Genomic DNA, 17,352 nt, shown 5'->3' on the forward strand with positions numbered 1-17,352 from the left:
AAGTTAGATGATCCATATGGTTTCATTTCTTTTGAGGCTTTGTATCGATTGATAAAACTGGCTTGCAAGGCTACTTCAGAAGGCAATTTGGAGTCAGCCACATTACTGTAGGTGTGGAGCCATGTAGGCCAGACCAGGTAAGGAGGTAATGTTCTCCCCTGAACCAGATGGGTTTTTCTGACAAGTAGATTTTTAATTCCAGGATTATTTTATTGAATTCAAATTCCACCATCTGTGATTAGGATTTAAACCCGGGTCCCCACAACATTTACCTGAGTTTCTCGATTAATAGTCTAGCTATAGTGCCACTAGCCCATTCCCTCCCCTGATTGGTGCACCAATGTTATTTAGGTTATTTGCATCCATTCAGTATTATTTAGAATTCCTACAGTGTGGAAGCAGACCACTCAGCCTGCTGAGTCCCCACCCCATTCTCTATTCCTGTAACCCTGCCTTTCCCATGGCCAATCCACCTAATGTACACACCTTTGCATTTGTTTCCTCTAGTTTCCTCCTACAGTCCAGACACTAGGAGAATGTGCAGACTTGTGTTGCCCAAGGGTGGAATCGAACCATGTCATTAGCGCTGTAAGATAGCTGTGGTATTCGATCCTGTGTGCCACCATTAATTTTTGTGTTGATATTATGATGCTTTACATACCCAAGAATTTTCACGAGGTAATGCTTTGGAGAGAAAGGAGTTTTGAATATATTCTAATTCAGCTCATTCTTATCTTAGGAGTTGATGCAACAAATATTTTGACTCATCGTGTACCTGTTAATCAGACATCTGCAGATTGTGCTCTCAAATGCCTGAAAAGAATTCAAGTTTGTATCCAGAAATGATTAAATTGCCTCAGTTGGCATGTGTTAATGTGGCATTGAAACTCAATCACACCTATGGATATAACCTAAGCTGATAAAACGTTAATTGCATATCAATTACTTGCATGTTAATGTCGATCCATTTTTTTTTGTAGGTATTGGGTACTTTAAGCAGTTCCCTATGGTGCAATATGTAATTCACTTAAATCAATTTCTCCTAAAGATTCAGCCTTGTTCTATCCATTAGGTTGACCTTCTGTTCCTTTCAGAATTGCAAGTTCTTCATGATATTTCTGCATTGGTAAGTTAGAAATAAGTTTCATTACCTTAAACTGTCATTTTTCTCTTAAAAATTCCAGTATGAAGCAAAAGGTTTAAATTGCTGGTGTTAATGGCACTTTGTTCACCTGTATGTGGGTTTAATTTAATAATGTGCAACATTGTAAATGCTGTGTTTAGCATTATTGGCTGAGTACGATACTTTCTAATCTGCAATAATTTTGCTGATTGTAAATAACAGGAAGCTGTTTGAGCATAACCATCTGGTTGTGAAGTTAGCCTAGTTTCCTGCAGTGTTAAACTTTTGCATGGTATTTTTCAGTTTTGTCCTGTCGACTTTGTATTTAGAGCGAGCATATTGCTCTAGCAGTGACGTCTCTTCCTGTCTTTGCATGATCAGTACCATGGTAATCCTTGGGTTCCTGTTTTCTTTTTTCTTTGCTGGTTTGTCATCAAGAGTCAAATGCGATACTCAACTCTACCACTGTTGACAATCCTCTGCTCAGTGACTTGACTGTGGAATAAGTTAATTTGCTGCAACTGAATACCAGAAAGACTAGATTGGTTTTCATCCTCTGCCATATTTTACACTATTCACTGATATAAACTGTTTTCTTAAGCTGACATATGCCATATAAAAATTGATGCACTCAATCCACATTCAAGTTTCATACTTCATACTCAGTCAATCACCATATTTTTACTTCTGAACCATTGCCCAGTCTACTTTAATCTCAATGTCTTGCTTCTGTAAATTCCTAATTCATTCAAAACTGACATTATGCAAGCTGTGTTCACTTTCACTTGTCCACTATAGCAACTTTGGTTTACATTAGATCGACATTGTCAGATGACCAGAGCTATCCAGAGGAACCATATTGAATTAAATCTGATAATGAGCTGCATGAAATATGATGGCAACTGACAAAGTTTGATATTAAGGAGCATCTTGAAAGGGTGTTAAACCACAGAGATGAGTTACGGAGGAGGAAATCCAGAGCTTTGGAGACTAGACAGCTGAAAACTGTTTGTTTCATGTTGATCTAAATAAGCTCCTTGACCTTGAATTTTAAATGCCAAGTTGCTTTTTCCAACAAGTCCGATCACTTTCTCTTCCTTGAGCTGTTGAGCTCAGACTCTTCCAAACAAGTCCTCAAACTAATTATCATAACTCAGATTATTTTCATTTTTTAAATAAATGGATCTTATGCTGAACTGCAGCAGATATTCTTTTGTAAACTTTGTACCCCCTTTCATACGATCCAACTCTGGCTTCTGGACACACCATCTTTCATCTATTCTAGTAGTTATTGTTTTGAGTCATCTTAGCCCCACTATTGTTCTTTTAGGCAGATCAAAAAAGGTCATCTTTTGATTTTTGATGCTGTAAGATATTTGTCAGCAAATTCTTAATTCACCAGTAAGTTGGATATTAGAGGATCTAAATGCCACAAACATAGTCTTTCTGGTTGATTTTGAAATTGTTCTGTGAACAATTTACAAAGCTTTGCAAAGCATATATTAAAGACAATTTATTTAGAGAAATGCCTGGTTTCTGCTGATGACATGAGCAGAGAACCTGACTGCGAGAGTTTGAACTTGAGTAAAATGAGGGGTGAAAGAACTTAATTTTTAGGGCAGAGTAAATTATTTGCTGATCAAATGTATCATTTCATCTGTTAAGCTTGTTATTTTACAGAAAACTCTAAGCCAATTTCTTTATGTATGTTAACATCAATTTCATTTCCAAGCTAACTCTCTTTTTGGGATGAAAATAGGTTAAATTTGGATGCCCTAAACTTGTGGAGAAGGAAAAAATTAAAATTGATAAGAGTGGATCTTTGCAACTGTTAAATTCTCAAGACATTTAAGCTGTATAAACCGTTAGTGTAAAAATAGTTTTTACTGTTGAAGTTCATAAGTTTTGCTGTAGTTTGTATATTGGTGTTTTTTGCTTATCGGGGTATGACCATAGTTGGCGAGGCCAACATTTATTGCCCATTCATAATCCACCTTAAAATTAGGATGAACTGTCATCTTGAACTGTTGTGGTCCATCCATTCTAGCTACATCCACCATGCCATTTTGGAAGGGAATTATGTACCATTCACAGAAAAATAAATGTAAATACTAATAATACTTCAGAACAGTATTTTGCTGATTTGGTGACATAGTGGGCCTAGTTTCTTTAAAGGAAAACTGTCAACTTAAGAACTGATGTGAAACTCTTGGTCCATTGATAAGTAACTAAAAATGGATTGTCAAGTAGTGAATGGTTGATATATATCTATAATGAATGATATATACCGCAGTCAATATGTTAAACAAATATCAAGCTACTTATACACTGCAAATATGCGAAGCATCCGTCCCTTAATAAAAACAGGTGCTCCAGTAATGACAGAGCAGAGACCTTTGTCACCAATAAATGGGTAAAGTTGCATTGCATTTGCTGCTTTTGCATAAAGCACATAGTCATAGAGATGTACAGCATGGAAACAGACCCTTGGGTCCGACCTGTCCATGCCAACCAGATATCCCAACCCAATCGAGTCCCACCTGCTAGCACCCGGCCCATATCCCTCCAAACCCTTCCTATTCATATACCCATCCAAATGCCTCTTAAATGTTGCAATTGTACCAGCCTCCACCACCACCTCTGGAAATTCATTCCATACCTGTAACTCCCTTTGTGTGAAAAAGTTGCCCCTTGGGTCTCTTTTATATCTTTCCTCCTCACCCTAAACCTATGCCCTCTAGTTCTGGACTCACTCACCCCAGGGAAGAGACACTGTGTCTGTTTTACTTATCCATGCCCCTCAGATTTTGTAAACCTCTATAAGGTCTCCCCTCAGCCTCCGATGCTCCAGGGAAAACAGCCGCAGCCTGTTCAGCCTCTCCCTACAGCTCAAATTCTCCAATCCTGGCAGCATCCTTGTAAATCTTTTCTGAACCCTTTTCAAGTTTCACAACATCTTTCCGATCGGAAGGGGACACAGAATTGCAATATTCCAACAGTGGCCGAACCAATGTCTTGTACAGCCGCAACATGACCTCCCAACTCCTGTACTCCATACTCTGACCAATAAAAGAAAGCATACCAAACGCCCCCTTCACTATCCTATCTACCTGCAACTCCACTTTCAAGGGGCTATGAACCTGCACTCCAAGGTCTCTGTTCAGCAGCACTCCCGAGGACCTTACCATTGAGTGTATAAGTCCTGCTAAGATTTGATTTCCTGAAATGCAGCACCTTGCACTTATCTGAATTAAACTCCATCTGCCACTTCTCAACCCATTGGCCCATCTGATAAAGGTCCCCGTTGGACTCTGAGGTAACCTTCTTCACTGTCCATGACACCTCCAATTTTGGTGTCATCTGCAAATTCACTAACTATACCTGTTTTATGCTCACATCCAAATCATTAATGTAAATGACAAAAAGTAGAGGGCCCAGCATCGATCCTTGTGGCACTCCACTGGTCACAGGCCTCCAGTATGAAAAACAACCCTCCACCACCACTCTGTCTTCTATCTTTGAGCCAGTTCTGTATCCAAATGGCAGGTTCTCCCTGTATTCCATGAGATCTAACCTTGCTAACCAGTCTCTCATAGGAACCTTGTCGAACACCTTACCAAAATCCATATAGATCATATATCTTACCACTCTGCCCTCATCAATCCTCTGTTACTTCAAAAAACTCAATCAAGTTTGTGAGACATGATTTCCCATGCACAAAGCCATGTTAACTATCCCTAATCAGTCCTTGCCTTTCCAAATAAATGTACATCCTGTCCGTCAGGATTCCCTCCCACAACTTGCCCACCACCAACGTCGGGTTCACTGGTCTATAGTTCCCTGGCTTGTCCTTACCACCCTTCTTAAACAGTGGCACCACGTTAGCCAACCTCCAGTCTTCAGGCACCTCACATGTGACTATCAATGATACAAATATTTCGGCAAGCGGCTCAATAATCACTTCCCCAGCTTCCCACAGAGTTCTAGGGAGCTCGGGTCCTTGGGATTTATCCACCTTTTATGCATTTCAAGACATCCAGCACTTCCTCCTCTGTAATATGGACATTTTACAAGGTGTCACCATCTATTTCCCTACAGTCTACATCTTCCATATCCTTTTCCACAGTAAATACTAATGCAAAATACTCATTTAGTATCTTTCCCCATTTTCTGCAGTTCCACACAAAGGCCACCTTGTTGATCTTTGAGGGGCCCTATTCTCTCCCTAGTTACTCTTTTGTCCTTAATTTATTTGTAAAATCCCTTTTGGATTCCCCTTAACTCTATTTGCCAAAGCTATTTCATGTCGCCTTTTTGCCCTCCTGATTTCCCTCTTAGGTATACTCCTACTGCCTTTATACACTCCTAAGGATTCACTTGATCTATCCTGTCTATACCTGACATTTCTTAACCAAACCCTCAATTTCTTTAGTCATCCAGCATTCCCTATACCTACCAGCCTTTCCTTTCACCCTAACAGTAATATACTTCCTCTGGATTCTTGTTATCTAATTTCTAAAGGCTTCCCATTTTCTAGCCGTCCTTCTTTTAACTGCGAACATCTGCCTCCAATCAGCTTTTGAAAGATCTTCTCTAATACCATCAAAATTGACCTTTCTCCAATTTAGAACTTGGACTGTTAGATCTGGTCTATCCTTTTCTATCACTATTTTAAATCTAATGGAGTTTTGGTCACTGGCCCCAAAGTGCTCCTCCACTGACACCTCAGTCACCTGCCCTGCCTTATTTCTTAAGAGGTAGATCAAGTTTTGCACCTTCTCTAGTAGGTACATCCACATACTGAATCAGAAATTTGTCTTGTACACACTTAACAAATTCCTCTCCATCTAAACCCTTAACACTGTGGCGGTGCCAGTCTATGTTTGGAAAGTTAAAATCCCCTACCATAACCATACTATTATTCTTACAGATAAGTGAGATCTCCTTACAAGTTTGTTTCTCAATTTCTCTCTGACTATTGGGGGGGTCTATAATAGAATCCCAATAAGGTGATCATCCCTTTCTTATTTCTCAGTTCCACCCAAGTAACTTCCCCGGATGTATTTCCAGGAATATCCTCCCTCAGCACAGCTGTAATGTTATTCCTTATCAAAAATGCCACTCCCCCTCTTTTGCCTCCCTTTCTATCCTTCCTGTAGCATTTGTATCCTGAAACATTAAACTGCCAGTCCTGCCCATCTCTGAGCCATGTTTCTGTAATTGCTATGATATCCTAGTCCCATGTTCCTAACCATGCCCTGAGTTCATCTGCCTTCCCTGTTAGGCCCCTTGCATTGAAATAAATGCAGTTTAATTTATTAGTCCTACCTTGTCCCTGCCTGCCCTGTTTGTTTGAGTCGCTTCTATTCTCAACTGTACCAGTCGGATTGATATTTTTTTTCTTCACTATGTCCCTATCTATCTTCTCTTTTTTTCTCCCACCCCCCAGCCTCCAAACCTTACTAGTTTAAGTCTTCCAGAGCAGCTCTAGAAAATCTCCCTGCCAGCAGATTAGTCCCCTTCCAATTTAGATGCAATCCGTCCTTCTTGTACAGGTCACTTCTACCCCAAAAGAGATTCCAATGATCCAAAAAATGTGAATCCTTCTCCCATACACCAGCTCCTCAGCCACGCATTTATCTGCTCTATCCGCCCTTCCTGCCCTCACTAGCTTGTACCACCAGAAGTAATCTAGATATTATTACTCTGGAGGACCTGCTTTTTAAATTCCTGCCTACCTCTCTGTAATCTCTTCAGAATCTCAACCTTTTCCCTTCCTATGTCGTTGGTTCCAATGACCTCTTGCAGCCCCTCTCCCCCGTGAGAACATTCTGCACCCTTTCTGAGACATCCTTGATCCTGGCACCAAGGAAGCAACACACCATTCTGATTTCTTGCTGCTGGCAACAGAAGCTTTTCTGTACCTCTGACTAGAGAATCCCCAAACACAATTGATCTCTTGGAACCTGATGTACCCCTCGTTGCATTAGAGCCAGTCTAATACCAGAAACATGGCTATTCGTGCTATATTCCCCTGAGAATCCATCATCACCTACGTTTTCCAAAGCAGCATACCTGTTTGAAATGGGTATAGCCACAGAAGGCTCCTGCACTAGCTGCCTGCCTCTCTTAGCTTTCCTGGAGTTAACCCATCTATGTGACTCTATCTGAGACTTTCTCTTTCTTCTTCCCTCCTTTTTTTTTCCTCCTCTCTTTTTTCCCCCCCCCCCACAAAAAAACTGCCATCCATCACACACAGTTGCTGTTGCAAATTCCTGATCGCTTCTAACTGTCTCTCCAACCAATCCATTCGATCTGATAAGATTTATAAGCAACAGCATTTATTGCAGATCTAATCCACAGTAACCTTTAGACTCCGTTTAAACTCCCACAGGAACGGTACCTCAGTGGTTAGCACTGCTGCCTCACAGTGCTAGGGACCCGGGTTCAATTCCCACCTCTGGCAACTGTCTATGTGGAGTTTCTCACATTCTCCCCATGTCTGCATGGGTTTCCTCCAGATGCTCCGGTTTCCTCCCACAGTCCAAAGACATGCAGGTTCGGTGAATTGGCCATGTTAAATTGCCTGTAGTGTTAGGTGTAGGGGAATGGTCTGGGTGGGTTGCTGTCCGGAGGGTCGGTGTGGACTTGTTGGGCCGAAGGGCCTGTTTCCACACTGTAGGGAATCTAATCTGACAAGAAGCACATATCACTCCACTGAAGGCCATGTTTGCTCCTTCACAATCTATAGACCCTGAAAATAACACCATCTTATTCCTCTACAAAACACTGCCCCAGGTTAAATTAATAGTTATGGCTTATCATTTAAGTTTAATCAGGGCCTGTTGCCGCACTGTTTTAAAAAAAAAAGACATATCTCATAATCCTTGTTGGTGCAGAGTAAAATTTCATATTCCATGATGGCAATTTGAGTGAATCCCCACCTTACTGCATGCTGTTCTACTTAAATGACTGTGTTGAATAGGCACCAGCGTCTAATTGTGGTCATAAGGTTGACCGCTGTTGAAAGATGAATGCACACCTTTTGTTCTGCCAATTGTTCTACTGTTAGGCATGAACAATGTGAAGCATCTTGTTTACTAAATTAAAAACTTCAGTTTATAACAGGTCTTCAAGTTCAAAGTGGCACAGATGAGCCAAAGATTGATTGATTTAGAATGGGTTAGCCAATATGTGGGTTTTCTGGAAAGCATTAATGTGACCAGTGAACTTGGAGAAGTGAAGGGTTTTCTGGAGGAGTGCGTTTTTTATTTTTGCTGAAGGTATGTATACTGAGGGAGAAGGAAAATGTAGAACAAGTTGGAGTCAGGAACAACAATCCCCTAAAGTGCACTTAATGTCTCTGCTCATTTCAACTCCCCCAACCACTCCCTTTCCAACATGACCATCCTTGTTTTGGCAATGGAAGAGACCAAACCACAGCTCCACTTGGAGGAACAACACCTTGCCTTCTGCCTGGGCACCCGACAGCCCAGAGGACTCAACATTTGAGCTCCCCAGTTTCAAATAACCTCTCTCCTCATCCCCGGACTCCCTTCCCAGCCCCTCCCCTCTCCTTCCACTGCTCCCTGCCACCCAACAGGTTCATTTCCCCACCCCCATTTAACCAAACAGGTTGTACACTCTACCTGTCTTCACCTATCCCCACTTCAGCCCCCTGTCCCCACCTCACCCCACACCCACCCCCAGCCCTGAAGAAGGGTTACACCTGAAACATTGACTTCTGCACCTCCTGGTGTTTCCTGGCTTGCTGCATTCGACCAGCCTCCTGCTTATCTGCCTAAAATGTCTCAAGGCACCTTTGTTTACTGTGCCTTAAAGGCTGCACTTGCTTGGAATTTCAAATTTCTAATGTGGGTCGTCATGTGACAGAACCGGCTGATTCTTGACTCTTGGATCTTTTGAGCAATGGGGTAGGATGTCCTCAAGGTACTGAGATCTTGACTGCAGGATTTAATTGTTTTGCATTCCTTTTCTGTCACTGTCACTGCTCTGCTTCATCACTTTTAAGACATTTAGACTCGAAACATGATGCACTTTGGACAAGTTAATGCCATTTGAACAATTGATAGAAATCTCCTTCCTTTCATCCATTATTTCATTTATCATTCCTTCCATCAGTGCTGCCGTCCTTTAAGAGCTTCAGAGTGTCTTTTACAATTTTTTTTTGTTTCTGGAATGTTGGTAATTTGACGGTAGAGAATGCTGGACCTAGAGGGGGTTGAGATTACTTTAGAGAGATCTGGACAATCCAGTTAAAAGTAATGATTTGGTAGAAATGTCACCTGAATGCTTATAGAGAAAGTTTTATAAAGCAGGCCACACTTTCTTCAATCTTCAAACAGAAAACAGACTATGATGGAGGCATGAAGAGCTTATGCTCAAAGTCGACTCTCCTACTCCTCAGATACTGCCTGACTAGCTGTGCTTCTCCAGCACCACGCTTTTTGACTCTGATCTCCAGAATCTGCAGTCCTCACTTTCTCCAAGCCTAACTGTTTACTGCCCCTGTTTTTTGAATCCCAGAAGCATAATTATTTTAGATGTTTTTCAAGTAAATATGTATAAGCAAATGTACAGTATAGTGTAAAATTTAATAGAGCATTCAACAGTGGAGAGAACTTCATGGCTGGGAATACTGTATTTTTCTCATTGCATTGCAGACTCTTCAGAGCTTCTGTAACACTCTGAATTGTAATTAACAGAAGGTCTGTGCATAGAAAAATGAGATAAATAGATTAAAATAAATCATTCTTCAGTCTCTCTTTTCTTGGCTTAAATTCGGTGCAAAATCCGATCCCTTCCCTGTTGTCAGTCTGGCTAAAGTTTTATACTGTCGTTATTTATTCTATCTCTGCAACAATTTGTCTATGTCGTACCTTAACACCACTGGAATCCAAATTATTTTGGATTTGATCATTTTCCCCTCCAATCTGTTTACTTGATTCTGTTCTATTTTAAAGTCCAACTGGTTCAAAGCTTCACTAGTGTTCTATCCTGTTGTGCCATTTGTCCATCCTCCTTACTGATCCTGTCTTGTGACATTACACAAAAGAACACAACCAAGGAGTCACGACATTCTGACCAGCTTTTAGCCCTCAACTCCCATCCTTTTCCAACATAAAATTACTCATTGGTGTCTCATGGTGCTGTTTGTGGGATCTCAAATGTTTTGTTTGGCCACATCACATCAGTGATTACACTTCAAATGGAATTGGCTGAAACATGTTTTTAGGATCTGACAATGTTCTGAGGATATAAGGATTTCTACATCACCTTCTATTTCCAATAATCTAAAGAGCATTGATTGTAAATTTTTATCAAAAGAACAAGCAGCTTAGGAGGTCATTAGTCAAGTTACACTTAACTACCACCAGTCCACCATGTAAACTTGCAAAAGTTTCAGGAAACAATTGGGATTGAATACTACTCCAGTACATTATACAAATGGATAACCATTTGTATAAAGGTTTCAAAGCATATTAACTTGTAACATTCTCTATCTCCATTCATAAATGGAAAATGTTGCTGCCATCAAGGTATCTAAATCTGTTATCAAGGTAATTACATTGCTAAGAAGCTTGTTAAGAAACTGAACTCTTGTTAGCAAGTGCTGTTGATTCACAACTTACTCTGAGCACCTGTGCTGTCATAAGTTTGTGTTCCTTACAACTGCGAACTTTAACTTTATTGACTTAACGATATCACAATTGAAACATGTAATCACTGCCTATAATGCACTTTCCAAACCTTATTCCCACTGTGGGGACTTGAGCAACAAATCTTGGCTGAAATCCCCAATTTGATCCTGATAGAATGCTGTAATGTTGTAAGTGTCACTTTTTTCAGATGCAATATTAAAGCCAAGGCCTTAACCACCCATAGATGCCATGGCACCACTTGGAAGAAGAGTTATCCAATGTTTCCTGGTCAGCCAACATAGCTGGAACGAATAGGTTAGCTGGTCATCACACTGGAGGCTTGTCATGCATAAGATTGACTGACTGTGATGTTTCCTGCGTTGCATTTTGGAAGATGGTCTATTTGGCTTTAGTGCTTTGGGTTGTTTGAAGATTGCTAAAAGCCAAACGCTCTGGAAGATGGAAATCTGAAATAAAAACAATGCTGTGGAAACCCAGTAGCCTCCAAAACCGTTGACATCCAGCATCTGCTATGATTCCCCTTCTGAAGTTTACTTGGACATAATTGTAAAACTCGCTTGAATACCAAACGCAAAGCTGTATTGTTTGGTCTGCATTGAGATAACTGGTGACTATTATTTAAGAAGCTGTAAGGAAAAGCAGGGAACTACACTGGTGAGTTTTCACTGGGCAAGTTGTTGGAGAGGATGTTGTGGGATAGGATTTGCATGCATTTGGAAAGGCATGGACTGATTTACAGAGTCAACATGGCTTTCTACGTGGGAAAATAATGTCTCACTAGAGTTTTTTTGAAGAGGTGAAAATAAAGATTGAAGGTAGAGAGATGAACCTTGCTGAATTGTCTATATGGACAAAGTGTTTGACAAGGTTCTGTGTGGTAGTCTGGTTAGATCACATGGAATCTGGGGAGCCAGTCAAAATTGGCATGCAGGAAGGAGGTGGGATGTTGGTAGAGGATTGATTTTTAGATTGGAGGCCTGTGTCCAGTGATGTACCACAGAATCAGTGCTGAGTCCACTGCTTTTGTCATTTTATAAAAATGATTTGGATTTTAATGTATGGAGGCATGGATAGTAAGTTTATGTATGACACCAAAGTGGGTGGTGTAGTGGACAGTGAAGAAGTTTATTGGAGTAAAAGGGGACACTGAGCCAGGCTGTGGCAGATGGATTTAATTTGGATCAAATGTGAGGTGTTACCTTTTTGGTAAGGCAAATCAGTACAAGAGTTAAATAGTTAATGGTAAGGTCCTGTGAAGTGTTGCTGAACAAAGAGACCTCGGTGTGCAGGTGTATACAGTAGTTCTTGAAAGTGGAGTCACAGACAAGGTAATGAAGAAACCATTTGGTAAGCTTATCTTTTGTTAGTCAGTGCACAGAGTACAGGAGTTGGGAGGTCCTTGTGGCAGTACAGGACTTGGTGAGGCCACTTTTAGAATGTTGCATACAATTCTGTTTGACCTTCTATAGAAACAACATTGTGAAAGGAGTGTGCAAAAAAAAATTTACAGGGATGTTGCCAAGGTTGGAGGGTTTGAGCTGAATAGGCTGGGGCTTTTTCCCTGGGGGTTTGGAGACAGTGGGGCGAATTGATAGAGGTTTATAGAATCATGAGGCACAGGGTAAAGAGGAAAGATCTTTTCCAGAGGTGTGGGGTACCAGAGCTAGAGGGCATAAGTTTAGGGTGGGGGTGGGGGAAGACTTAAAAGGACCCAAGGGGCAGCTTTTTCATGCAGAGGGTGGTGCGTGTAAGCAGTGAACTACCAAGGAAGTGGTGGCAGCTAGTACAATTACATCATTAAAAGGCATCTGGATGGATACATGACTAGGAAGGGTTTAGAGGGATATGGGCCAAATACTGGAAAATGGGATTAGGTTAGATTGGGATTTCTGGCCGGTATCGATGAGTTGAACTGACGGCTCTGTGACTCTGGTGGAATTCCAGCTCTCTTGGTTCACTGTGGCAGCTGATGGGTCAAATCTCATGAAATTTAAATTCCATCAGCCTCTCGTTTATTAGTTTTAATGATGTCACCAATACAACCTGTACCTCCCAAACATGAAGTTCCAGGAAAGACCAGCATTTACGAAGGCATGTTGAAAGACTTTTGGGTTGCAAGGTAGAGTGAAGGGAGGACTAATAGGAAACTGATTTGAAAGCAATGGGGGGCAATACCGGAGTGTTAATATCTCAAGTTATGAGGGGAGAAAGGTGAGTTGTTGATTTGTTTAGAGGGAGACTATGCATTACGTTAGAAGGAGAAAGTGTTGGTAGAGTTCGGAAAGAAGATCACTAAGAATACAGTTAAATAATTTCATAGAGCTTGAGAATGGTTGAGGATGGTGTGTGGCTAATTGTGTTTTAGTTCTGCAGAGAATCATTGCCAGGGTCGGAATGTTTCTTTTTGGTTTGGGCCTTCAGTAAGGCACTGAAAAGTACAACAATGATTTGTACTCTGTCTGAGTGAAACTTGGTTAAGGATCTTAGAGGTAACTTATCAAGGAGGTAGATGCAGTATTTTAGCTAGATAGGTATTAAGTCTTTTTGAAGACTGTCACAATTATGCCCTTTTAAAGGGGAGTATACTGGCCAAAGAATTTATAATATCACCTACTAAGACTGTCAGGAAGGGGAGAATTTGCTTTCAGTTCATGTGTATAAAGTTTGTAATTTCAGGGGTGATCTTCGCAAAGTTGCGGTCATGAACTCCAATTAGTATACTGTAATGGTATTGATAGTTAGTGGCCCAGAAGTATGTCCTTTTCCAAAATGGTAGAAAGTCTGGGAACAGTGGTCAAACTCTGAATTGTAAACAAGAAACACATTTTTAATCAGTAATAATGTTGGGAACTTGGCTGCTTGCTGATCATTTGAATAAGATGCGAGTGTTGCAGATCTAATGTTGGGAGAGTTTGTATGTCCACCAATGTTTTGGGTCTAGAATTTTCTCCATGGTATGTTCAAATGTGTATTTTCTTAGATATTGGTACTAAACTCCTGCTCAAAAAAAGCATGTGAACATCCAACTTACTGAGGACCCTCTTTCGATTTGGCTACGATACAAAGTTAATGTGAATTCACTCAGTAATTTAAAAAAAAGTAACCTTGGATGTAAAATATTCCCACAGTTATACAGGCACAAACGCTTGGCAAAAGAACGTTCACCTGCCCTTTATTCACTGGAGCTGGCAGGTCTGGAAGAAATTATAAAGCGTTATGGGCAGGACTCTCAGCAGTTCCGTGATGCTGTCCAAATCCTTGCTTCAGTCATCCAGAAGGTAAAATAACGTTTTGGATTTTCACTTTACTCATTAATCTTTACTCTGCTACTCCACTAATTTGAATTTTCAGTTATTACCAAGTTAGATATTGATGTTTTTGAAGGATTTTTAAAATTCTTATCTTGTTGCATCTAGAGAAATAGCTGAAAATGTGTTGCTGGAAAAATGCAGCAGGTCAGGCAGCATCCAAGGAACAGGAGAATCAATGTTTCGGGCATAAGCCTCACCTGCTGCACTTTTCCCGCATCACACTTTCAGCTCTGATCTCCAGCATCTGCAGTCCTCACTTTCTCCTCAAAGCATCTAGAGAAATGCCTCATTACTTCTGTTGCTTCCCAACCTATACATATGGTTAGAGTATTTTTGCAAGAGAAGTTTTCAACATTGTATCTGAGGTTAATAAGATGTCAAGTGCAATATCTTACAGAATGTAGTCAAAATCTTTGCTTTGGACAAAACAAATCTCATGATTCATTTGCCAATTTGGATTTACATCAGTATAATTTGGTGAATCCTGATTCAAATCTGCTACGAGAATTCTACACTGCACATGCTTTTTTGATCTTTTAGATCTTTACCTGCAGATTAGGCAAGGGGAACTGTGATTGAATTTGGTTAACTTGCTCGCACTAATTATATATGAAATTTAAAGGTCATTCTCCTAATATTTTTCTTCAGAAAGGGGTGATAGGTATTTTTTCTTCAAAAACTGAGGGAGTCACATGCCAGGAAGGAATGAACTTGAAATTCATTTCAACTGTTTGTGAATATGACATTTTAGTGATTTTTGACTATTATTTAACTGTCTTGACCATGGACGCTCAATTCTGAAATCTCCATCATATTTCTGTAGAGGTATATAAAACAGGTTGGGTTTTACACATGTAAATGGGTTTCAGGTGGCCATTATGGATGCCTGAAAAATAAGTCAGTTGTCTTTCAGCATCCTTAAGGCATAGGACACCTGTTTTTTGAGGTGCCTATAAAACGCACTTGAGCAGATTCAATTTTAACTCTTCCCTTATTCAGATAGGTAGCAGTTCAATACATACAGCTAAAATGCCTTGGCTAGTAACAAATCTTTTGGAAGAGTATTTAAGATCTTTGTCGTCATGATTTAAAAATAGCTACTTTGCATGTTTCGTAATTGTTAAACGTCATTACGTCTGTTGGGAGTTGATATAGTATTAGAAATTGTTTTTAATTTAATACATTTTGCAATCATTGTACAAAAATTGTGATGGGGAATATATTAAATTCAAATTCATCTAAGCTATTAAATGAATACAAATTTGTGTCTCCTTTTATAGTCCACAAGTGCTTATGTTATAAACTGCAAATTTTTAAACTAAACTGAAACCACTGAGTTTGGATTTATTAATTGTGCTTAATGTATTACTGTTTCAAAGCAAGAATTTGTGGTCATAACCAATTCTAAAGCAATTTCAAAGGAGCACTTGACAAATTCAGTAGATATTTAGTTATGTTAGAAATCTCTCTCACCAGGTTATAGTCCAACAGGTTTATTTGGAAACACTAGCTTTTGCAGCGCTGCTCCTCACTTATTGAAGGAGCAGCACTCCGAAAGCTATTGCTTCCAAATAAACCTGTTGGACTATAACCTGGTGTTGAAATTTTTAACTTTGTCCACCCCAATCCAACAACGACACCTCCAAATCAAAGTAAATATTTAGGTTGAGATGATTTGAAGATTAGCATTCATGCATTCAGAAGTAGCCTTTCATCTTTGTTACTTCATAACTAGTTAATCCAAAAGTTGAAACAAAGTACTGGTCAAGTTAACTAGGTTTAAAATGACTCTTTCTCTTCTGTTCTTTGTATTCCATAAATATATTTAAACTGCATTGATTCAGATTGTATTCTAATTTATTAAGCAGTAACTGCCTTGTTAAAAGCTTTTCACGTTTATATGCACAATATGGTAACAGATTGGTTCTTGCAGTATAAAAACTGCAGCGCTTCATATTTTACATCCATTCATCTTGTTGGGAAGAGAAGTCTTACTGCCTGCCACACTCATGGCCCCATTCCCAGTACACAGGATCTTGAATAAGAAGGCATAGTCTAAAGCAGTTAGTGAAAGTAAAATTTATGTTAAGCTTTTTCATGCAACATCTAGATAAAGTAGAGTACTTTTGAAAGTGTGATAGTGACAAGTTCAATTGCATTCAATAGTGAGTTGAACTGTAATTTTTTAAAGGACAAGTGTGAACATGAGAGAAGGCAAGAGAACTACATTCAGTGAAATGCTCATTTAGAGAGCCAGTGCAGATATAGGCTGAATGGCTCCGTCCCTAACTGTCATTGTTCTGTGGTTTGCTCATTTTGCTCAATCTAAGGCAGAAAAAATTGTTTTAAAAGTAATCAAGGCAGGTTTTTTAAACTAATGCATTCACAATCCACTTCAATACTAGCAATTGTATCTTGGAATGAATAGTAAAATATGTCTCACTGCATTGATGTTCATCTGCTCAGGTGTGATGCTTAGCAGAAGTTTCCCTCTTCAACGTAATAATGAAGTTAGTTTTGAGTTTATATGCTAAATAACTGAACAGAATGTGATTCTGAACTCTAGAATAGTTCGACCATTTTTTGGTTTAGCAGCCTAATTAATGGCTTTACCAAGCCCCCCTCCCAAAGCACATCATTAGCATCCCACCTCACCAATTAGTGAGTGCAGGCAGATTGTTGTAATCCTGTCAAAGGAGGAATTTCTAATTAAAGGAACTGACATAAGTTGCAAGGGCTCTCCAACACTTGAATTTTGAGGCTGCCTGTTTAGTTTTTTTTCTTGAGATACTTACACACTTGATGCAACTGCAATATGCCGACTTCTGTGAACAGCAACCATTTTATTAAGTACAGTACAAACTTTGGGGAAACATCTCTCTGAACAAACGAAACAGTTCTTCCTTTATACAAATCTTTACAGTCAGTAATGCCCACAAAACGACCCCCAGCCACTCCCTTCGTCACATGCCACTCAAGAAACCATGCAGTGACCGCATAATTTCCAGAAACAATATAATGTAAATCATCCCTTATTGGTCAAAACTCTTGCAAATCATTTTTAAATTACGGGGAGTAGTCAAATTCCATCTGTAATATTCTGATTTGATTTCTAAGTTGGGGATGAAAATGTAAATAGATGACAATGTAAATTGGCTTTTGAATAACTAGAAAATGGCCATGGGATCTGAATGGCAAGGGACGGGATTGTAAATTCCTTGCATTCTACCTGTAG

General features: G+C 39.8%; 1 protein-coding gene across 1 annotated transcript in view; it reads left to right on the top strand.

The window, feature by feature from the left end:
- The window catches only part of atp6ap2 (ATPase H+ transporting accessory protein 2), a 62,148-nt gene that overhangs the window by 37,495 nt on the left and 7,301 nt on the right, over positions 1-17,352 (top strand). The window contains exons 6-7 of the mRNA XM_072585139.1: positions 1,073-1,126; positions 13,935-14,084. Of these exons, the coding sequence (XP_072441240.1) occupies positions 1,073-1,126; positions 13,935-14,084 (204 nt within the window). The remainder of the gene's footprint in view (positions 1-1,072; positions 1,127-13,934; positions 14,085-17,352) is intronic.

This window comes from Chiloscyllium punctatum, chromosome 15 (genome assembly GCF_047496795.1).
Source record: "Chiloscyllium punctatum isolate Juve2018m chromosome 15, sChiPun1.3, whole genome shotgun sequence".
Classification (NCBI taxonomy): Eukaryota; Metazoa; Chordata; class Chondrichthyes; order Orectolobiformes; family Hemiscylliidae; genus Chiloscyllium; species Chiloscyllium punctatum.